The sequence below is a fragment of the Gorilla gorilla genome, chromosome 2, assembly GCF_029281585.2.
Source record: "Gorilla gorilla gorilla isolate KB3781 chromosome 2, NHGRI_mGorGor1-v2.1_pri, whole genome shotgun sequence".
Taxonomy (NCBI): Eukaryota; Metazoa; Chordata; class Mammalia; order Primates; family Hominidae; genus Gorilla; species Gorilla gorilla.
Genome location: NC_086017.1, coordinates 55,663,987 through 55,686,374, shown reverse-complemented (window position 1 = coordinate 55,686,374; position 22,388 = coordinate 55,663,987). Strand labels below are relative to the sequence as shown.

Here is a 22,388-nt window from a genome sequence, read left to right as displayed (position 1 = left end):
GCAAGGTATTAGGAAAAGCCACAGAATAAATGATGCTAGAGGATGCTAGAGGCTTTCCCAAGCCTTTCACTGCACAGTAAAGTCACCTTTAAGAAGTGGTTTGTGTTGCCCCAAACCCAGGCAGTTTACAATCCATCCCTTACCGGAAGGTAAAAATCAGCCACATTATGAAAGGCTGCAGAGGGGTGTATAACTTCCTTGTAAGCAGAGCTGCAAATACCCCCAGCAAACAAAGAATTTGTTTATAAACCGCAGAGCCAGGCTGTGCCAAAATACTTCCCAGAATAAGACGGATTAGGGATCTGTGCCCCTCTCCATGGGACTCTGCCCGTGACTGGAGAGGCTTGTTTCCTTCCTGCTCCCCAGGCCAGGCCCGGCCCGGCATGAGGAATGTTAATTCTGAAGATTACATTCCAGGTACCAATCATCTCTGTACAGCCCTGGCTGCCTGCTCTAGAAAAAAAAATAAAAGGCAGCTCAAAGAACTTCACAAAATCTCTTTTTGAAAAAGTCAGCAGGTCTTGGGCAACCATGTCAAAATCTAAGGCAGTAGTTGTTCAGGAAGAAATCGGGGATGCAAGTGTGTGTGCACTAAGGTGTAAAAAGCAAATACTGCACTAACTATTTTACATAAACAAGTGCACGGAAGAAACATGGAGAGATGAGAACAGTTGTGTGACTGGTGGAAATATGGATCTTTTTCTCTTAAATTTTCTCTCTGCAATATTGAGGGGGAAATCAGAGGACACCTGACTATGCAGTGGGACAGTGTCACTCTCAGACTGGAATGCTCCACATCCCTGCAAAGCCCCTGCTGTCTGGGACAGGAAGCCAGCTCTTTCAGCTGCCTGTACTGCTTACCCCAAATTGCTTAGAGAATTGCATGTCAAACTGTAGCCTACCTGAGGATCTTCATAAACTGCAGGTTGCTAGACCCCACTTCCAGGGATTCTGATCCAGACGCCTGTGGGGGAGGACAGGATTCTTCATTTCTAGAAAGCTCCCTAGCAAGGCTAAGGCTTGGTCCGTGGACCACACTTCAGGGAAGGGTCAGGGTTGCTTCTGTGGCCCCAGGCCCTGCAGTAGGGTCCCAGTAAATGTTTAACAACTGGCTCTTGGTGGAACAGCAGGACCCAATTCCAAGAATCTGCAGATTACCTTGATGTAAATCCTCCCACCATGGCCAGTTTCAGACTGCCAACGTATTGTGCCGGAGTGTGAGGTTGGGGAGAGGTGGGGCCGGTTGGCTCTTGTGAGCCGGCCTGGAGCCAGGTGCTGTGGTGGCCACAGCTCTTCAGGCCAGCACCCAGCCTGGGACTGATTCACAGCAGGTCAGTCCATGGATGGATCAGGGAACAGTGCTGCAGCTGTTTACTTGTAAAGTGGGTGAGGGCCCCCATTAGTTGGGAAATACCATGATCAGGGGCCCCTGCTGCTCACCCAAGGTTTCCAGACTCAATCCTGGTAACATCTGCCCTGTTGGGCTCCTAGCATGTGCCAGGCATCATGTGAGGCATTTTCTGAAGGAATTCAATTTGGTCTTCACAACATGCCCACAGTTGGTCCTGTCACCCCCATTTACAGATAGGAAACAAGTCAGAGAGAACAAGACTTCTGGAGAAATAGCTGGGGCTCAAGCCACTTCTGTGACAAGCCAGGGCTCTCTCCCCAGCACCCTGCACTCATCTGCTACAGGCAGGACAGGACTCCTCAGGTGTCCAGGCCTTTCTAGGACCCCCAAATAAGAATTGTCGTGGCTCAGGGTACTTCTTCCTGTGGTTCTCCTGTGACACTCACCCATGGCTCACCTTGACATTGGAGGAGGGCCTGGCCAGGAGCCTGTGCGATGTCCACCTGCAAGGATCCCTTGTCCCTTCTGTTCTAACCTCCTCTCCACCTCTGCCCTTCCCTGAATATACCCTAAAATGTTTGGCATCTTCCCAGTGTGCTCTTCATCCTCTCCAGGAAACCTCCTCCCTAAATTAAAGGTGACTTCTTCCACAAAGCCCTCCTTTGATCCCCGGGCTAAATCCATCTGATATGAGTTTGGTCCCCACCCAAATCTCATGTCAAATTGTAATCCCCAATGTTGGAGGTGGGGTCTGGTGGGAGGTGATTGGATCATGAGGTAAATTTCCCCTTTGGTGCTGTTCTCGTGATAGTGAGTTATCAGTGAGATCTGGTTATTTAAAAGTATGTAGCAGCTTCCTACTCTCTCTCTTCCTCCTGCTCCAGTCATGTAAGACGTGCCTACTTCCCCTTCACCTTCTTCCATAATTGCAAGTTTCCTGAGGCCTCCCCAGCCATGCTTCCTGTACAGCCTGTGGAACTGTGGGCCAATTAAACTTCTTTCCTTTATAAATTACCCAGTTTGAGGTATTTCTTTACAGCAGTGTGAGAACAGACTGATACACCATCCCTCCTGTGCCTGTTGCATTGTGGGGTCTGACATGTCTCACTCCCACTTGGTAGGGAGGAAAAGTGACCAGTCAGGAACATAGAGTCTTCCTACTGGTGGAGAAGCCTCTATTTGTCTGCGTGTTGGAATCAGCCCATAGCTTTAAAAAATACTGATGCTTCTGTCCTACCCCCAGAAGTCCTGATTGGATTGGTCTCAGATGTGGCCTCAACAGGAGTTTTACACTCCCCAGAGAGCTCTACTGTGCAACCCAGGTTGAGAATCACTACCTTACAAACAATATATAATATAAACCTTCTAGGCAATTTAAGTCATTCAGTAAATATTCACTGAGTATCTTTTGCAAGCCAGGGACTACGCTGACGGAAGAGTTTACAAATATGGTAATTATAGGGTACAGGGGTTGGGGGTGGACCAAGCAGGAAAAGCTTTAACAAAGCACTGTTCAGAGGCTTCGCTGAAATAACTCAAGAAGGACTAACTGCTCAAGAGGATCTAGAAAGCCTTCCAGCAATGGCAACATTTAACAGCAGCTGTGAAAGAGAAGTCAAAGCTCATCATGTAGAATTAGGGGTGAAAATATTCCAGGCAGAAGAAACTGTATGCAAAAGGCACAGAAAAGCACACATTTGAGGGGAATGGCCAGAAACCCCAGGTGGCTGTGAGAAGTGAGGCGGGGACTAGGGCAATGGCAGGAGAGGAAGCTGGAGATGAAAAAGGAGTCAGCATGTCCCTAAGGGCCCCAAATAACAGGCTAAGAAGGTGGAGCTTAGCTCTGACTGCAAAGCCAGATTTTAAGCAGGGAAGTGGCACAGTCAGAGCTGTGGTTTACAGAGATTGCCAGCATGGAGGCCAGGGATGCACTGGGTAGCTGGAGAAGGGGTGATGCTGCCCGAGGGGATGGGCAAGGAGAGCAGAGAACAGATGGGAGGGAATTCTAGAAGTTTTAAACCAGTGACAGTCAGGAAGAGTAAAGACGGCTTTAATTTTTCTCACCTGTGCCTTTGTTCTTGGTTTTCAAAAGGTTGACTGGGTTTGACTCCAAATGGGAAACTTCTGGGGGAAGACCAAGATGGAGGCGAGTGAATGAAGAGAAGGAAGGCGCTGGGGTGGAGGGTCTCACAGAATAGAGCAGTGGTTCCCAAAGTGGAACCCCCAGGCCAGCAGCTTCAGCATCCCCTGGGGGCTTGTGCTCAGTGTTCCTTACATTAAACATGTGTATATGCACACACATACACAAGCACACACATGCCCCAGAAAGAAAAAAAAAAGGTTTACAAAAAATCCCTGCTGTGTTTTTCGTTTGTTTGTTTTTGTTGTTGTTGTTGTTTTTGGAAAAAAAGATATGTAAGTGGAGGGAGAGAAAGAGTTTGGACACCTGAGTAAGCTTTCCCATGAAAGGCACTGACTCGGGCGGGCATCTCTGTGGCCCTCAAAGGAGACAGAGTATGATGTGAGGGCTTGCAGTGATACATTTCATACAGAAAGGAATGTCTCTTCTAGTGAGATTCTTAGGTTCAGCAAATAGACAACGTACTGGCTATGAAAATTAGAAAAATAAGCAACAACATGCTCTAGAATAACATATGGTGTTAGTTTGGGGGTTATAAATGTAATGAGTGTTCATCATAGAAATTGTGTAAAAGGGCCAGGTGTGGAGGCTCATGCCTGTAATCCCAGCACTTTGGGAGGCTGAGGCAGGAGGATCACTTGAGCTCAGGAGTTCAAGATCAGCCTGGGCAATATAATGAGACCTCATCTCTACTAAAAATATAAAAGTTAGGAAAAAATTCTGTAAAATGCAGAAATATACAAATAATAAAATACAAAATCACCAGAAATTCCACCACTCAGAGGTAATGACTGTTAACATTTTTGCTGTAAAAAATTAGAACCATATTTTTATATGTGACTTGGTATTTTGCTTTTTCAAAATTAACTTATTTTAATCCTTTCCAAAATCATGTAATATTTTTTGAAAATATAAGCTTAAATAGCTCCATAATATTCCATTTACAGAGGTAACATAACTTACTTAACCATTCTCCAGTTGTGGAAGTTTAAGTCACGTAAAGTTTTATGCTGTTATAATCCAGTGGTCCTCATGTTTTAGTGGAGGAATTTGATCCATTTATATTTATTATCAGGTTATGTTTGCTGTTATTTTTCATCACATTTCGTACTGCCTTACTTTTCCTTTTTGTTAGTTATTATTGTTGGATTTTGTTTTGATCTTTTACAATATGAAGTATATATTCTTTACTTTTTTTCTCAAGTGATTTAGAAGGTATAATTCCTATTTTTTCTATTAGCAGTTAATTTAAATTTGAGGAGAAAGTATACTTATTTTTTCTAGTTATCACTGTCAAGAATGAAATGTCATCTGTTGATATCACCCTATGAAAGAAAAAACTTTTAGCACACTTGTACTTCTTGCTTCTTTCCTCACCCCCATTCCAGTTAACAACTTTTGTTGATATAATCTAGGATTTCAGACACATTATGATGATTATTTTACTCTTTATATTTTGTTTCTTCTCATTCAGAAATTACATTTTCCATTTGTATAACTTTACAGTGACATTAACAGTATGATTTTCAGACTTGATTCTCTTTTGTTGGTTTATTTACCACTAGTTAGTTCTACTATAACACAACCCCATATCCGAGTTCCTTATTTTGATCCAACACTGGTTGGATGCAGTTCATGAGCACTTAAGTTTTTCAGGAATAGTAAATAGGTGGTTCGCTTTCTCAGCATGTCTGAGAACATCTGTCCTTTGTAGCCACATGAGTTGGCTACAATGTTTTTTACTCAAAAATCTATAGATGCTTTTCTGTTGTTTTCAGATTTTCATTTCTGCGAAGGAGAACTCTGCAGCCAATTTTATTTTTTATTAGTTATTAGGTTTCATGGACCTAGAATATTATATAAATTTATATGGTATTATGTGAATCTTATAATTTCTGAAAGATCACAGACTATATGTCTAAGTATTAAATGTTTTCATCAAGTTAACCTAGGACTAGTGAGCGCTTTCAATGTACACAACTGGGAAAATGACTTGTAGAATTTGTGATTGTACTTTTCCACCAGTTGTGTCTGCAGTGTTCTTTCTGCAGACACAACTGCTGGAACTGAGTAACGCTTATTAGACATAGAGTAGCGCTTGGGTTTGCTGTCCATGTCTCTTCTCTTCTTGTAATCTCCATCTCTTTATCCTTTTCTTCTGAGCTGTGGGATAGCTTTCTTTTTCTTTTTTATCATTTTTTTTTTTTTTTTTTTGGAAACAGGGTATCACCAAGAGCCAGTATGGATCTCCCCTAGCAAAAAATATGGCAGGGCCAGGTGCAGTGGTTCACTGGTTCACCCTGTAATGTCAGCTTAGGCAACATAGTGAGACCCCATCTCTACAAAAAATTGAAAATTAGTCAGGCACGGTGATGCATGCCTTTGGGCCCAGCCACTCATGGGGGCTGAGGCAGGAGGATTGCTTGAGCCTGGGAGGTCGAGGCTGCAGTGAGCCGTGATCGCACCACTGCACTCCAGCCTGGGCAACAGAGCGAGACCCTATCCAAAGTTATTCCACAGTTCAGAAGAACAGGATAAAGAGATGGAGATTACAAGAAGAGAAGACACATGGACAGCAAGCCCAAGCATTACGCTATACACCACAGTAGAGCCAGTTACTCAACAGACATTTACTGAGCACCTACTCTGTGCCAGGTCCTTCCTTAGGAGCTAGAGATCAACTATGAGCCATGCAGATCCCATCTCTACCCTCAAGGAGCTGACTGTTTAGGAGTTGGAGGTGTGGACAGAGCAGTAGACATTCAGTGTAGCGGCAGGTGCCTCAACAACAGGGGCTTGCAAGACAAGAGGGTGGGTCTTAGTTTTGAGTGATCTGGTGGCACTTGGAGGAAGTGATGCATCTGGAACATCCAGTGAGACCCTAAGGATTCTTTCCTGCGTTCAACAAATATTCACTGGACTCTGGCTGTCTGCCCAGTGCTGTTCTAAGCAGAGCAGAGAACAAGAGGAGAGCTTCCTTGCTAGTAGAGAGGCAGACACCAAGTAAACAAAGAAAATTATAGCATTATTCACATAGGGAACTGTTCAAAAGGTAAATCAAGCAGGGTAAGGAGTTCAAGATGGCAAGAAGGCTGTTCTAGTGAGGGTGGACAGAGAAGGCGGCTCTGGGGAAGCCAAGTCTGGGCGGAGCACTGAAAGAAGAGAGAAAGCATCCTGGGCAGGAGGAACAGCAAGAACCAAGGTGCTGAGGCCAGACCAGCAGGAAGGCCAGTGTGACTGCAGTGGTTGGAGAGAGGCCAGCGGCAGGGAAGGGAAGGTGGGAGCCCTGTTCCCCAAGCCTCAGAGGTCAAGGGAGGGAGTATGGGTTTGATTCCAGGTGGAAGGAGGAGCCAAGGAAGATTTGACCAGGTGAAAGGCTAGGGATGGAAGAGGCAGGTGTGTCACAATCTGAGAACAAACTGCAGGGAGGGGACTGGAGGGTGGAATCACAAAGACCTGCCTGGAGGGCGGTGCAGTGGAGATGTGACAGTGGGTGCCAGGGAGGTGGTGATGAGTAAGGATTCACCAGGCTGAGCTGAGTCTACATCTTCCAATAATTCTGTGACTGTAAGTCTCCCACTCATCTGGGGTAATATGGACTCACAGTGGCAGAGACATTACCACAGGGCTCAATGTGTGCCTAAGTTACCTATTTATTCATAACAAACCACTCGAAAACTCCAGAACTTAGAAGGAATGATGGAATTAGGAAATCACCATCTGGCAACCAGTGCGGCAATAATCGTTTTGGGCAAAAATCTTCACTGGATGCCAAAACTACTGGGCAAAAGTATGAGAAATAGGATAGTTACTGAGGCTCAGAATATCTCCAAGAAGATAATCATTTCTAAGGGGAGAATAGTAACTCTCAGCAGAGAAATCCAGCAGACACCACCTCAACCAAGTGAGCAAAATCCACATCACCGTGAATGGAACACATTGACATCTTGTGCCTCTGGACAAGGACACAGGATCACTTTAGTGTTTCTGCCAAAACTCCAAATGAGGGACATTCCACAAAGTAACTGGCCAGTGCTCCTCTAAAGCATTGTGAAAGGTCATGAAAGACAAAGAAAGGCAAAAATGTCTAAGGAGGTGTCCCAGATTAAAGGAGACTAAAGAAACCTGACAGCTAGAGGCCTTGTGGGCTTGTGAGCTAGAGCCTGGATGCCTAGAGGACATCAGTGGGACAGTCAAGAAAATTGCAAAAGGGCTGCAGATAAAATAATAGTTTGATGTTGGTGTTAATTCCCTGATTTTACTCATTGCACTGGGATTATATAAGATAATGTTCTTGTTTTTGGAAATACACACTAAAAATATTGAGAGGTAAAAAGAAAAAAAATTAGTGACTTAAAGCAACAATAATTAATCATTTCTCACAGTTCTGTGGGTGCCTGAGCTGTTCCTTTACTGTTTGTGTCTGGCCTTGCTCACGCAGCCAGAAGGTCCCACACACACCTGGTAGTGGGTGCTGAGCTGGCCAGGCTCCCTCGGTTCTCCTCCTCGTGGCCTCTCATCCTCTGGAGCCTGGTCTGGTACATGGCTCTCAGGCACACTCCAAGAGAAGGAAGGCGAAGCTGCAAGGCGTCCTGAGGCCTGGGCTCTGGTACCAACATGGACACCACATTCTATTGGACAAAGCCAGCCCCAAGGCCAGCCCAGCCTCACAGTGTGGGGAATAGACTCCACCTCTTCAGGGGAGGAGCGCTGAAGAATGTGTGGCTGTATTTAATCTCCACACATGCCTTTAAGGCATGTAGTTGTATTACTACTGTATTAGGGTTCCCTAGAGGGACAGAACTAATAGGGGGAAGAGAGAGAAAGAGAGAGAGATAAAGGGGAGTTTATTAAGTATTAACTCACATGATTACAAGGTCCCACAATAGGCTGTCTGCAAGCTGAGGAGCAAGGAAAGCCAGTCTGAGTCCCAAAACCGAAGAACTTGCAGTCCGATGTTCAACGGCAGGAAGCATCCAGCATGGGAGAAAGATGTAGGCTGGGAGGCTAAGCCAGGCTCACATTTTCACTTTTTTCTGCCTGCTTTATATTCACTGTCAGCTGATTAGATTGGGTCCACCAGATTAAGGGTGGGTCTGCCTTTCCCAGCCCACTGACTCAAATGTTAATCTCCTTTGGCAACACCCTCACAGACACATCCAGGATCAATACTTTGCATCCCTTTATCCAATCAATTTGACACTCAGTATTAGCTGTCACAACTACCACCAAAATCATGCCCCTTGTAGTCAACCCCTTCCTACTCCCCTACTCCTGGCCACTACCAACCTGTTTTCTGTCCGTATAGTTTTGCCTTTTCCAGAATGTCATATAAATGGAATCATCCTACTATGGTTTGAATATGTCCTCCAAAGCTCATGTGTTGAAAACTTAGTTTCCAATGCAACAGGGTTAAGAAGTGGGACCATTAAGAGGTGATTAGGACATGAGGACTCTGGCCTCGTCAATGGATTGGTATCATTATCCCAGGAGTGTTTTTGTTATTGAGAGAGTGGGTTTGTTATAAAAGAGAGTTCAGCCCTCTCTTGCTCCCTCTTGCTCCCTTTGCTCCCTCTTGCCCTCCCACCTCCTGCCATGGGATGATGCAGTAAGAAGGCCCTCTCCAGATACTAGCACCATGCTCTTGGACTTCCCAGCCTCCAGAACCATGAGCCAATAAATTTCTGTTCTTTGTAAATTATCCAGTCTCTGGTATTCTGTTATAGCAGCACAGACTAAGACAGGCATTCTTTGGTGAAATGCTTGCTCCTTTTTTTTTTACATTTTTTGAAAGGGTTCTTTTTCTTATTGAGTTTTGAGAATCCTTTATATATTCTTGACACAAAGTTTTTCTCAAGATGCATGTTTTGCAAGTATTTTCTCCCAGTCTATAGTTTGTGTTTTTATTCTCTTAACAGTGTCTTTCATAAAGAAGTAATGAAATCCAATTTCTCAATCTTTTCTTCCATAGATAGTGCTTTTAACATTGTATTTAAGAAATCTTTGCCTCAAACTCAAGTTCATAAAGATTTTCTCCTGTATTCTTATATAAGTTTTATAGCTTTTAGTTGTACATATAGGCCTGTAATCCATTCTGAGATTTGTTTGTTATAAAATTTGAGATATGGGTTGAGTTTCATTTTTCTGCATATGAATGTTCAATTGTTCTAGCATCATTTCTTGAAAAATTTATTGCAGAGCAAATTCACCCGGATTATGTGTTTATTTGAAAGGTTGGGGCAGGAGTGACAGAAATGATTAATGCCTAGGGCCAAACAGCCCTCATGTTCCCACTTGGCATCAGGTTTTAGATTTCCACCCTACCCATGGGCACTGGGCAGTCAGACCCTGTCAGAGAGACAGTCGTCCCTGGACCTTGCCAGGCCTTACATAGTTACTGTTTAACACCCCGCGTAAAAACAGGATTATCTTATAACCACTGAGGGTTTGAATGTGGCTTCAAAGCCTCAGCGTGTGAACCCAATCTTTATTGTCAGATATTTCATGATTGAGAGCCACCAATGACCTCTTGGACTCCTTTGATATTGAGAGAAAACTCACAAGGTGCTGAAACAAGGTTCTGAAGGAATGGAAGGGAGCCTGGCCTAGAGGAGTTATAGCAGTGTCTGGACATGAGAGGGCAGGATTTGTTCTAGGGCCCCACATGAGCAGGATGAAGCTAGGAACTCCAAGCCTGGTGGTGTGGGCACTCATTCACCCATGCAAGCGGCTCATGCCTTTCTTTCTGTGGTGTGGCCATGGGGGCTCTGCCTGGTCTTTGCCCCAGCCATTCCACTTCTGGGATTTGTATCCCAAGGAAATACACAAACAAGTGGACCAGGCTTCATTTCACAGCTTTGTTTATGATGGCAGAAAGCTGGAAACAGCCTGAGTGTCTAACAATTGATTAAATGCATTCTGGGCTCATTTTCAGAGCAGAACATCATGCAGCTCTTTAAGGGGTGATGCAAAGGTCTGTGATTGGGAGAGTGCCTGGGGAATGCCATAGGGTGAGAAGAGTGGGTTACAGGACAGCACGTGTGTACAATGGAGACATTTTTGGTAAATATTAGATGTTCATGTAAGCATAGTTATTTTGTTGTTTACCTTAACAACTGAGGATCCAGTTTGCTCTGTAATCAGCCCTTAATCTTTGCAGTTGTAGTGTCTGGGTTTTATTTGATCAGAAGTCCTGCCCTCTTTTCCCACTGGACATTTTGTTAGGCTCACCCTGACAAAATTCACACTCCCTGGCTCCCCACCATCACCGACAGCAGGGAACCTCAAGGGCAGGGAGCAGGGTTGCTACTCTCCCATTCCACACCAGCCAGGGGCTGGCCCAGAGTAAGTGCTTAGTAAGTGTCTGTTTCATACACTACCTCATGTGGAGCACCATCAGGGCTGTGCACAAAGCCCAAAGGAAGTGCATAGAGGTGGACAGCTGAATGCATGGATCCAGGCATGATGTCTGACATATTTAACAACACAATTGTCTTGGCCCTGATCAACTATTAGTTGCTGTAATAGAAGATGGAATGTGGGGTTTGGCAGAAGGGCTGGGACAGTGGGGGCATTGAAAAAGGCATTCAAGCAGCTTGGGACAGTGGCAGTTTGCCTCCCAGCGAGGATGAATTTAAAGAGTTCAACAACTGACCTGGCTGCATGTCATCCACAGATGGATGGACGAACAGACAGGTGGCCGAGTAGGAAGATAAAAAGATAAAGGATGGATGGAAGGATGCATGGAAGGATGGATAGATGAATGGATGGAAGGATGGATGGATGGTTGGATGGATGGATGGATGGATGGATGGAAAGATGGAAATACGGATGGATGAATGGAAGGTTGGAAATATAGATGGATGGAAGGAAGGAAGGATGAATGGATGTAGGGTGGATAGATGGAAGGATGGAAAGATAGACGAAAGAACGGATGGATGAATGGATGGTTGGATGGAAGGATGGATGGATGGAAGGATGGATAGAAAGTGGGTGAATGAATAGTAAGTAGATAGATAGATGAGAGGAATGGCAGCAAGAGGGATGGATGAAAATGTGGAATGAAAGAAGGATGAAAGATGAGTAGAAAGAGGAGGATGGATGATGGAAAGGTAGGAGAATGCATGGACAAGTAGAAAGACAGGAGGATGGAAGGATGTTTGCACAGAGGTTGAGTGGTCGTGGAGAAAAGCCCTTTGGTGGTGGCCTGGCTCTCAGCTCTGGACATCCACAGGTAGTTTCCTGGTCCCCTACATCATCATGCTTATCGTGGAGGGAATGCCGCTCTTGTACCTGGAACTGGCTGTGGGGCAGCGCATGCGGCAGGGCAGCATCGGCGCCTGGAGGACCATCAGCCCATACCTCAGTGGTGTCGGTACGTGGGGCCCCTCCAGTCCTCTCCCACCCAGAGACCCGGGCAGCATGGGGGTGTGGGTGGGATCCCATCAGCAAAGCTGCTGGATCAAGGGGCGAACACAGGCCCAAGAGAGAGCCCTTGCCTGGGGTGAACAAATGGCCTGGCGGGGATGTCATAGAATGTGGGCTGAGAGGAGCTGGGTTTCCTACCCACAGGGCAGTAAGACAGGGAGGATGCATGCCCCTTGGGGAACAGATGCCACCCTCCTTCTCTTCTCTCGACCTCAGCTTGGTCACCTGTAAAAGGGAAACAGCTGTAACTCCAAGTCCTAGCTAACAACCATTCTGGAAACTCACCAACTTCTCCCTGCTAAATAACAGCTCTCTTTTAGCAAGCACCTACTACATGCTGGGAGCCAGCCTATAGGATATATGTGCATGAGCTCATTTAATCTTCTTTACACCGCTGAGGTGTTGGGGAGTGCCATTAATGTCTCTGGGGTGCGGAAGCTGAGGCCCGCACGGACAGCAGGAGAGGACTGTTTCATCTCATGCTTCTCCTGAGTGACCTTGAGCCAGAGCCCCAGGCACTTCCAGGACAACCTCCACCTGCCCTGCACATTGCTTATGACCCAGGGCTGCCGCTGCATGCAGAAGGAACCCTGACCAGAAGTGGCCATAGCCTGTGATGCTCACCCCTCCAGCCCCAGAAAGGAAGGCAGGCAGGAAAGCAGAGTGACGTTTCAGGAGCAAAGAGGGTGGAAGCTTATATGTGACCTGGTTGCAGATGCAGAAGAAATGTGTCCAGTGTTCTCACAAATCATCTCCAAACCCAGACTGCCTCCTTGTCTTGAATGGCTATTAATGTTTTTTTTTTTTTTTTGAGGCAGAGTTTCGCTCTTATTGCCCAGGCTGGAGTGCAATGGCACAATCTCGGCTCACTGCAACCTCCACTCCCGGATTCAACCATTTCTCCTGCCTCAGCCTCCTGATGAGCTGGAATTACAGGCACCCACCACCACACCTGGCTAATTTTTTGTATTTTTAGTAGAGATGGGGTTTCACTGGGCTATTAATTTTTAACACAGAAGTGTGTGGTTTTACAATCTGCCTGAATAAGCAATCACAGAGGACTTCTCAGAGGCATCTTCTGCATCATAGGAAAGATACCAGATATTTGTGCCAACCAGGGGATGCTGGTGAATATTTAACAACCAGTGCTCAGAGTGGAGTGGGGGTGGGGAGGGGAAGCCCTGGTTCATAGCATTTGCGGATGCCTATGGGGTAAATACAGGCGCCATGGCCAGTTTCTACTACCGAGTGTCCCAGCACTTGCGGCTGGGGAGAGGAGGGGACGCTGGTTCTCAAGGGCTGGTGTGGACCAGCCCCAGAGCCCTGCTGCCTCCCACCCCTCTCTGTGCTCTCAGGCCGCACCCTGGGTTTTGTGCAGGCCTGACTGAATTACGGGCAGCCCCCTCCCCACCGCCTCCTCACACCCCCTCTCCTGGCTACCAGGTGACTCAACCGCTGGTGAGCCAAGGAGGGAGCATAACTGTACATCTGGCACAAGGTGGCACTTCACAGCAACAGTGCTTCTCACAGCATGAGGTTGTGAACCCAGTTCTGCCACTTAACAGTTGGGTAGTCTTGGGCAGGCTCCAGGCCTCAGTTTTCTCTTCTGCGATATGAAGATTATACTGTTGTAAGGACCAAAGGTAAATAAAGTACTTATTTAGCACAGTGCCTGGCAGTTAGATCTCAAAAACATGTCATCAGCCTCCTGTCCCAGAAGGTGAGGAGGGAGGTTGGAGAAAAAGAAATCACCCTTCCGAAGTGTTCACAGGTGCCTGGTCTCGCTTAATACTCACCACACAAACCTGGTGGAGGGAGGCCTCGCCCACCCCGGGGCGGTCGCCACAGGTGTGTCCTGGGAGCACACGCTGGGCCTGGCGGAGGGGGAAGGGCCATCCTCAGTCCTCAGCGCGGCCCTCTGCTTCCTTGCAGGGGTTGCCAGCGTGGTGGTCTCTTTCTTCCTCTCCATGTACTACAACGTCATCAACGCCTGGGCCTTCTGGTACCTCTTCCACTCCTTCCAGGTGAGCCGGGGGGTCCGTGCCAGAACAGGAGTAGGAGCGAGAAAGGGAGAGAAAAACAGGGCCACCCGCTCGGGGAAGGGGGTGTGGGGCAAGGTGAGCAGCCTCGGGGTGGGGACCCAGTGGGTGGTGTGAGGTGGAGGGGAAGCCATGCACCCCAAACCACGTGAAGGGCTTCTGAACCCGGGCTCCACGGGCCCCTTACGCTGTAAGCAAGAGTCCACCGGTGAGAGTGTGCGTGTTCTTGGAGAGAAGGTCCATGGCTTTCAGTGGGTTCTCTCTGATGGATGTGACCCCACACACACACACTATTAAGAACTACTGCACAGTGTGCCTAGGAGGAAATCTGTGGAGAGGACTGGTGGGGAGGGATTCCCTCAATCCAGCAAGACAGCAACGGCCTGTCCTCTTCCTCCCCGTCCCCTTCTCCCGCTTTCCGCAGGGCCACTTGTGCTTCCAGGTTTCTGACTCCAGCCTGAGCCTCTTCTTTTCCCTGCAGACCCCTAAGTTCTCCTAGAAGGACCATTGTCACCCTGTAACACGATAGGGCCATTCCTAAACATTTTAAACCACACATTTCTGATGATAACTACAGCTGACACTCTGTAGAAAAGTGGAAGGGGCTGGAATTGTAGAGAAGCAAGAACTCCAATTCCACACAGAGAGCTGGTGTACATTCAGGACAAGAGGAATTTTCCTCTCCACTGCTCATGCTCATTTCTGTTACCTGGCTCCTACCATTTCACTCTCAGGAACCCCATCCTCCACTGCCCCCACCTGCTTCCAGGAACCACCTTCACCTTGGCTTCTTCCCAGATGGGAACAGAGGAGGAGGCAGGAGCTAACCAGGCCAATGCCTTACCCTTTGCCCCTGAGCCAGGCCTTCATGGGACATGCCTGTCCCCAAGGTCTGCAAGCAAGATAGGGCTGGCATGGACTATGGACTGAACTGGGTTTGCCTCTGGGGTGCTTGGGCATAGCCTTGACTCTGTGGGGGCGTGAGGAATGCTTGGGTGAATGACTTTAATAATCCTGATTTGGCATACCCCACTCTGGCTTCCCAATGAGCTCCACCAAGCTTGCCCCATTGCACATATCTCTGGCAAGAAAGCTGTGCCCTGAGCTTAGTTGCAGTCCTTCCTTCTTTCCCTGGTTCAACCTAGAGTTTCATGAACACTGGCCACAACTCTGCCTCTCCCCAGCCTTCTCAGTAGAAACAGGGCAAATCTTCTTACTCTATAGCCTGGTGACTGTTTCCTGTCCTCTGTGCAGGGCTGCCATGTATGGTTGGGCAGCTTGTGCACTGCACAACAGTACCGCCAACTAAGGGCTTGCCATACACATTGTAAGCATTATAGATTTGTATACTTATTAAGACAAGTTTCCAAAAGTGGAAGTAATGTGTCTTGTCCTAACAAAGTCAGAATAATTTGCTCATCCCCCAAAAGCAAAAATAAAGTGCCTCAAGAAAGGGGCACCTTTTTCTAATAGTCAGAAGTATGGGGACCAGCAATTCCTGAAAATCACTTAAATATTCATTAATTCCATCCTTCATAGGTCTGTGGACTTGTCCCTTAGTCCCTCTACTTTGAAGCCCTCCTCCATGGTCCCATAATAATGAGAGGAATAGTAGCTGCAGACATTCACTTACACGTGCTTTGGGCCAGACGTAGGTCCCAGCACTTTAGAAGTGTTCACTCATGTAATCAAAACAGCCACCCCACGAGGCTGAGCACACTGAGCACCCGAGCAGAGGGGAGCCGAGTAGCTCATAGCTGGTGGGGTTGGACTCAGGGACCTGGCCCCGGAGTCTGTGCTCCTGTCTACTCACTCCCTGGCCAGGCTTTCCAGCCTTGTGTCCAGCCCTTCTCCGCAGGAGCACCTGGGCTGTTATGCACACAAATGCAGGGATCCTTGTCCTCACCTGCTGGTTCAGAGGTGAGTGAGGGAGGTCAGACTGGGAACTGGCCCATTTAACAAGTTCTCCTATATTCTAAACCTTCTTCAACCTCGCTGCACACTGGGTAGATGAAGTTGCGGGGTGCGGGGTGCAGGGTGGGGAGGTGTGAAAAATCCAATGACCAGGCCCTATCCCAAACAGATGAAATCAGAGTCACTGGGGGTGCAGCCTGGGCATCACCCCCAGGTGTCTTAGTTGTGTAGCCAAGCCTGGGAAGCAGGCCCGGTCTGGCATCAGCAGGTAGTCCAGGGAACAGACTCAGGTCAGTCCCACACAGGCTGTAAATGGCCCAAGGGGATGTCAGCCTAGGCAGCTCAACTGGGCTTCAGGTCTACCAGGACCCCTGTCACCTGCCTGGGACTTGGTGCTGGCTGCCACCGGGCACCTCAGTTCCCTCCACGTGCCTCCCTCTCCCTGCACCCGCATCATTCAGGAAGCTAGCCTGGATGTCCCACAGCTGGTCTCCAAGAGGGTGAGAGGCTAGCTACAGGGCTCTGAAGTCCCGGGCCGGGAAGTCACTCACACAGCATCTCTTCACCGTATTCAGTTGGTCAGCGTGCATCGGAGGACAGCCCAGACTCACAGGCTGAGGCAAGAGACACCACTTCTGGATGGGAGAAATGTGCACATGGGAAGGGAAAGGACTGTTGGTGGCCAGCTTTGAACACGATATGGGTCAAAGCAAGAAACCAGCTCACACATTCCAATAGGCTAGGGTGGCCCTGGGGAGGTATTGCAGGGGTGGGCGTGGAGGTCCTCACCAGGACAGTCCTGAGCACTGTCTGGGTGTGCAGACCTGGGCTCCAGCTGCCTACTGGCATAGTAGCCATGACCCATCAGGTGATACCCCGGGCCTTGGTTCTGTCTCCTGTGAAATATGGGATTGAGCCCAGTGGGGTGGTCAGACTTGCTTCCATTAATGATGCATTTTTGTCTAATTAAATCTGGGCTCGTAGAACCCAGATATGTGCAAAACTGATCAATGTGGGGCTGGTCCTCAAAGAGCAGGGTTGGGGTCTCCTACCCCACAGTCAGAAGTAACTTTTCCTCCCCTCCCTCCCATCTCAGCACCACTGTTTACCACTTGGCCTCGGGTCATGGTCATGATGTGTGCACCATTGAGGCTCCTTTGTTCATAAGTGACATGCCAGCAGCCTCCTATGGGGGCACACCTGGAGCCTTCTCTTTTCTCACTAACAAGCTTTCCCAATCCCCGCCTGCCTTGGAGTCCCTGCCAAATGCAAGCGATGCTGCTATCTCCCTTGCTGTAGCAAGCCCTAAGTAAACGGCCTCTGCTTGTTCTCACTCGGGTGGTCTTTGATTTCCGCAAGTCCTGAGATGCGCAAGTCTCAGGTTCTGTGCTCACTAAGTGCTGGTGGCGAATGGCATTTCCTGCAATGTACATTGGGTTTGGAAGCTAGCAGGAGGTGAGGTTCAGGCCCCACAGCTGTCCTGCATGTCTGAGCCCGAGAGAACCTGGTGCTGGTGACTTCTTTGAGCTAGAGTCAAGCTATACCTGAAGCAGTTAGACTCCTGGACTTTGCAGGGTGGAGCCAGTAAGACTCTCATCTGCTTAAGCTACTCTGCACTGGGCTCTCTGTCACTTTCTCTGGTTGGTTCTGAGTCGGCCAAAAAATAGGGACTCTCTCAATCATTGACCAAGTCCTAAGCAATGTGGGCCAGTGCTGCAGAGGGTGTGGTTTAAGTGCCTGAGCTGATTGTGCACAGGCTGTGGGTCGGAGTTCCATCATCATGGCTGGCCTGGCTGTGGTCCATTTGCTATTCAGTCTCTGGGACCCACCACAGAGTTCAGTAGTCCTCAAGGAACACCCGCAGAATTGCAACGAGAGTAGAGCCCCCTCCTCCAACCCCTTCCTGCCTCACCCGTGCCCCCTGACAAACTCTCCAACTCCCAGTCTGCCTTCAGGGGCTCCAGCCACCTGCCCTTCGGGGACCAGCACCCTTCTCTTCCAAGAGTCTCCGCTGAGGGCCACCTCCCTCACCCCTGCCACAGCCTTTGTCCTCAGCCTTCACCTCTCTGGATAACACTTGCTTTGGTCCCACAGGATCCCCTGCCGTGGTCTGTCTGCCCACTGAATGGTAACCACACGGGCTACGATGAGGAGTGCGAGAAGGCGTCCTCCACACAGTACTTCTGGTACAGGAAAACCCTCAATATCTCGCCGTCCCTCCAGGAGAATGGGGGTGTGCAGTGGGAGCCGGCGCTGTGCCTCCTCCTGGCCTGGCTGGTGGTGTACCTGTGCATCCTGCGTGGCACCGAGTCCACTGGCAAGGTGGGACAGTGAGGCACAGAAGCCCGGTGCTCCTGGTGGGTGGGAGGGTGCACCGAGGGGCAGCTGCCTCTGTCTCCAACCCTAGGCAATGCCAAGGGAGTGCCCTCTGCAGTGGAGAGGCAGCAGCTATGTTAGGGCAGAGGGCACAGATGGTGTTGCTGGGACAAGTCACCTACTAGATGACTATAGAGAGGGCCAGAGATGGTTAAAGTTGCAACCCTAAATCTCAAAACAAGGACTTTCTTAGAAAAAAGAGTTTTTCTGTAGCAGTCAGCCCCAAATCCATACCACCCAGACAACCAGACAGTGAGTTTGCTTTTCTTTAAGATTGTATGTATCCTCGAGACACCCTAGCCACTGGCTCTCCAACTCAGCTGCACATTGGTATTTTCTGGAGAGTTTTCAAAAATCTCATGCCTTAGCCCTGCCCCCCAAAGTTCTGCAGTAACCAGTCTGGGTGTGTCCTGAGCACTGGGTGGGGAGGTTTAAAAGCTCACCAGGTGATTCTAATTTGCAGCTGAGTTTGAGACCCTTTGTTCTAAGCTGCTTCCAATCACCCTCCAGAGCTGTCGGGCTTGATCTCCATAATCCTTTCTTGGTGCATCCCAAGGCTCACACTTTCACTGGGGCTGACATGTTCCTTTAGCTCTAGTCTGCTCCAAGTAGAAGGTTTGCTTTCAGTGTTCCCATCACCCGCCACCTGCCTGAAGCTTCGGCAGATGTCTCGGAGCCTAGCACACCCTGTCTCATTCACTGTCACTTCTCACAGTAGACCCACCACGGCTTGAGCACCCACATTGTCTCATTCTGGCAACAGCCTTTCATGGTAGATTTCATGATCCCAGTCACCTGAAGCTTAGAGAGGTAAATTGACCTGCCCAAGGGCACAGCTAGTGAGGGCAAAGCCCAGCCTCACCCCAAGACTTCCCATTGTCTTGGTTTGGTAGCCACGTAGCTCTATGCCTTAATGATGTCATCAATTCCAGCTGTCACCTGCTGAGAGTCCTAGGAGCCCACCTGTCCTCACCCTCTGACTACCTGAGTTGCCTCCTCCAGCCACACCCCACCCCCCATGTATTTCTTGAGGCATTAGACCAGAGCTACCCATGGTATTCCAGGGCCCATGGGACAACTCCAGTATCATGCCTGGTAGGGCATTTTATTTTGGTTTCTAAGAGCCCCTGATGACCAGCCTCTTAGCCCCCAAAGTCCCCTGTGCCATGGCTGAGGAAAGGGACGAGTGAGCACAGGTGCTCTTTCCCCGAGAGAGCTTAGAACCTGCAGCAGCCCACTCAGTCCCATTGTAGAGCCTGGCCATACTGTCATGCTCATAAAAAATGTTTTTGTAATTTATGTTTGCCAGATTATTATTATCATGATCCAAGAGATCAGAGGGCAACATCTGCAGAGGTAGAGATTAGAGACCATTCCTTTTCCCAATCACTTTGAAATGTGTTGCATAAGACCATGTCATGCCATAAAAACTTATTTATTCTTATCATCTATTTCCTCTGCTTCAGCTACACCCTTCTCCATGGGAAAAGTACTCCAACAGCTCTGTGTAAATGGAGCTAATCTTGTCACAGACCACGTGCCATTTCCTGGCGTCCTCTGTTGGAATCGCCTTTGTTTCCTGCCAGAATCTCTGCAGAGTGGTCAGAATTGGTTTCTTCCGATAGGTTAGGCTGGATCACGTGTCCAGCAATTCTGCCCACTTAGGGAGAAGTGAGCCACCTTGGTAGGGACTCCATGAGCCTCCAGGAAACTTGCTCACTTTGGGGGAAGGAGGGAAATTCTCGGGGCTGGCCCTAAGGGCCTGCTTAGTGCCCATTGTGATGGATGTTGGTCACGAGTGAGTGCTCTGTCTTTTCATCTCTCTTACCTGGTTTCTTATAATCTTGGGTGGATTTATTACTCTTCTCAAGTTACAACAACCTCAGCTAAGAAGCAGTGATAAAAGACACACCCCACATTCCACCTGCCGTCCCCTGGGTGACAGCGTACAGAGTGCCATTCTGGTGGCCTTGGAAATGGATGAGAAGATGATGCCACACCTCAATAGGAAGGGAGGGCCAAGTGTAATTCAAGCCCACCTGAACATAGGCCACCAGCCATACTTCTCACAGAGAGACTCAAACTTTAAGGGAACTCTTACACAAAAGACAATCTTGCAAAATATTTATTTCCTTTACAAATGAGGCTCTGGTACACATATGAGTTGATTTACAGAAAAAAATCCATTCCTGGATAGGCACACGTGCACTTGAAGGTCTGTATTCTATGGCTTTGTAACAGTTAGAATCACCCAGAGCATGACAGGTGACTACTAAAGCTACCATGAACACCAAAGATATTAACAAAACATCATTGAACTTACGATGCATGTCGGTGGAGAAAGAAGATCTGGTTGACAAAAATGTCCATTCAGGTGTAATGTTAAAGCCTAAGGAAGTAAACCCTTTCTGGAGGGTTGCCATAAAAATCAGATCTGAATTTCCTATTGTGTTTATTATGGGGACATTGTCCTCTACGCTACACCTCACTGCTTTCCTGTATGAGCACTCATGACCAATCTGCTCTCAGGCCCCAGTCCTGGGGAAATCTGTCCTTCTCCAAGCTGCAGATTTTTTTTTCCTTTTAATTGTGTTCCTGCTTTGTGTGTAGGCCACCAGGAAGCTCAGAGCTGAATCTGGCTCAGAAACTGGGTAGAGACTTATGCACAGATTCTATGGGCTGCTTTTTCCTGTGGGCTCATTACTGGATTGCCCATATATTTTTTTCATGCTGATTTCTTTAGCAATTTTGAAATGTTAATGTGACTGATGTGTTTTTGTGGGTAACCTCAAATCCTTTCCAGAATAAGGTCAGGTTGAAGGGAGGGTGGAAGGCAGAGGCTCGGTACCTGTTTGCCTCTTCTCTACTGAATAAGAAATGTCGTGCTGGTCACAGCTGTGAGCGACCACATCCCACCAGCCCATTTCCCCAGCCCTAACCCAGAGCCTGTGTGTGACCAAGAATCTCCATGCCTTTTCCAGCTGTCAGCAGCTGGGCGGTGCAGCCTGAATACCCCAGATGTGGTGTTCCATGGGGCGTGGGTCTGTCCTGTGGACCCCACTGCTCCGGGAGGCCAACTCTGCCCTCTGATGCCCACAGGTGGTGTATTTCACGGCGTCACTGCCCTATTGCGTGCTCATCATCTACCTCATCAGGGGCCTCACGCTCCACGGAGCCACCAATGGCCTCATGTACATGTTCACTCCCAAGGTACGGGCTGAAGCGGAAGGGCCCTAAGGGCACCCCTCACTTATCCTGCCACCTTCCAGGATGGGTGGGAAGAGGGAAAGGTGGAGAGTGGGCCAACGCTGTACCTACGGAAGCTGATGTGAGCCCACCAGGGTGTGGCAGGAGTGTGGAGTACCTGCAGTCGCTGGATCACCTCCTCAGCCAGGTCATCCCCACTCCCTGTTAATTCTGGAGCATTAAGTCTTTCTTTCAGCTTCTCCTCTTCATCCTCACTGCCCCCCAACTGCTGCACCCCTGCCACTGCCTCACCTCAAGCCCCTTTCAGACTGTGGACCAAGCTTTTTGCCATGAGCACCACTCTGGTCATCTTGCTTGCCTGCTCACATGGTTCCACGCACCCGTTTCCCTACAGAGTTTCCCAACCCACCCATTCTCCATGCACCCCACACCCAGGGTTCATCCATGGAGGGTGCACTCTTGCCTTTGGGATGGGGCAAGTTCTTCATTTGGCAAATGCAGTCCCTAGAAATAAAATGACTGTGTCATCCTTCCCCTTCCCCATTCCAGACGCCCCCGATGTCAGTGCCGAGAGTCAACCCACACCTAGATCTCCCCTGCCAGGCCACACCCCCTCCATCTCTGAATGCCCAGACCTGTGTAGTAACTGCCTATGCATCAGGGCCCCATTTGTGTTTTAATTATTTTACCCTGCAGTATTCCATTGCACACCTCCACACTGGCGTATAGTGGTGAGCATAGTTGCTTCTGGTTACACACCTCCTATGGCTGAGGTGCTATGGAGGATACGTAGCACCTTATATCCTCCACATAGCACCTGTATGCTCCACAGCACCTTAGCCCTGGGAGGTGTGCAGCTTGAGCTGTGTGTTTCATCTGCCAGGGAGTGGATGGGGCCAGGAGAGCTGGTCTCCAGCCCTAGGGGTGCCCCTGA

General features: G+C 48.5%; 1 protein-coding gene across 3 annotated transcripts in view; it reads left to right on the top strand.

Annotated features, from left to right (window-relative positions):
• SLC6A20 (solute carrier family 6 member 20) overlaps nucleotides 1–22,388 on the top strand; it is a 40,183-nt gene that overhangs the window by 3,054 nt on the left and 14,741 nt on the right. For all 3 annotated transcript variants that reach the window (XM_055382182.2, XM_004033992.5, XM_055382184.2), the window contains exons 2-5: nucleotides 11,725–11,865; nucleotides 13,851–13,942; nucleotides 17,966–18,193; nucleotides 21,347–21,457. In XM_055382182.2, the coding sequence (XP_055238157.1) occupies nucleotides 11,725–11,865; nucleotides 13,851–13,942; nucleotides 17,966–18,193; nucleotides 21,347–21,457 (572 nt within the window). The remainder of the gene's footprint in view (nucleotides 1–11,724; nucleotides 11,866–13,850; nucleotides 13,943–17,965; nucleotides 18,194–21,346; nucleotides 21,458–22,388) is intronic.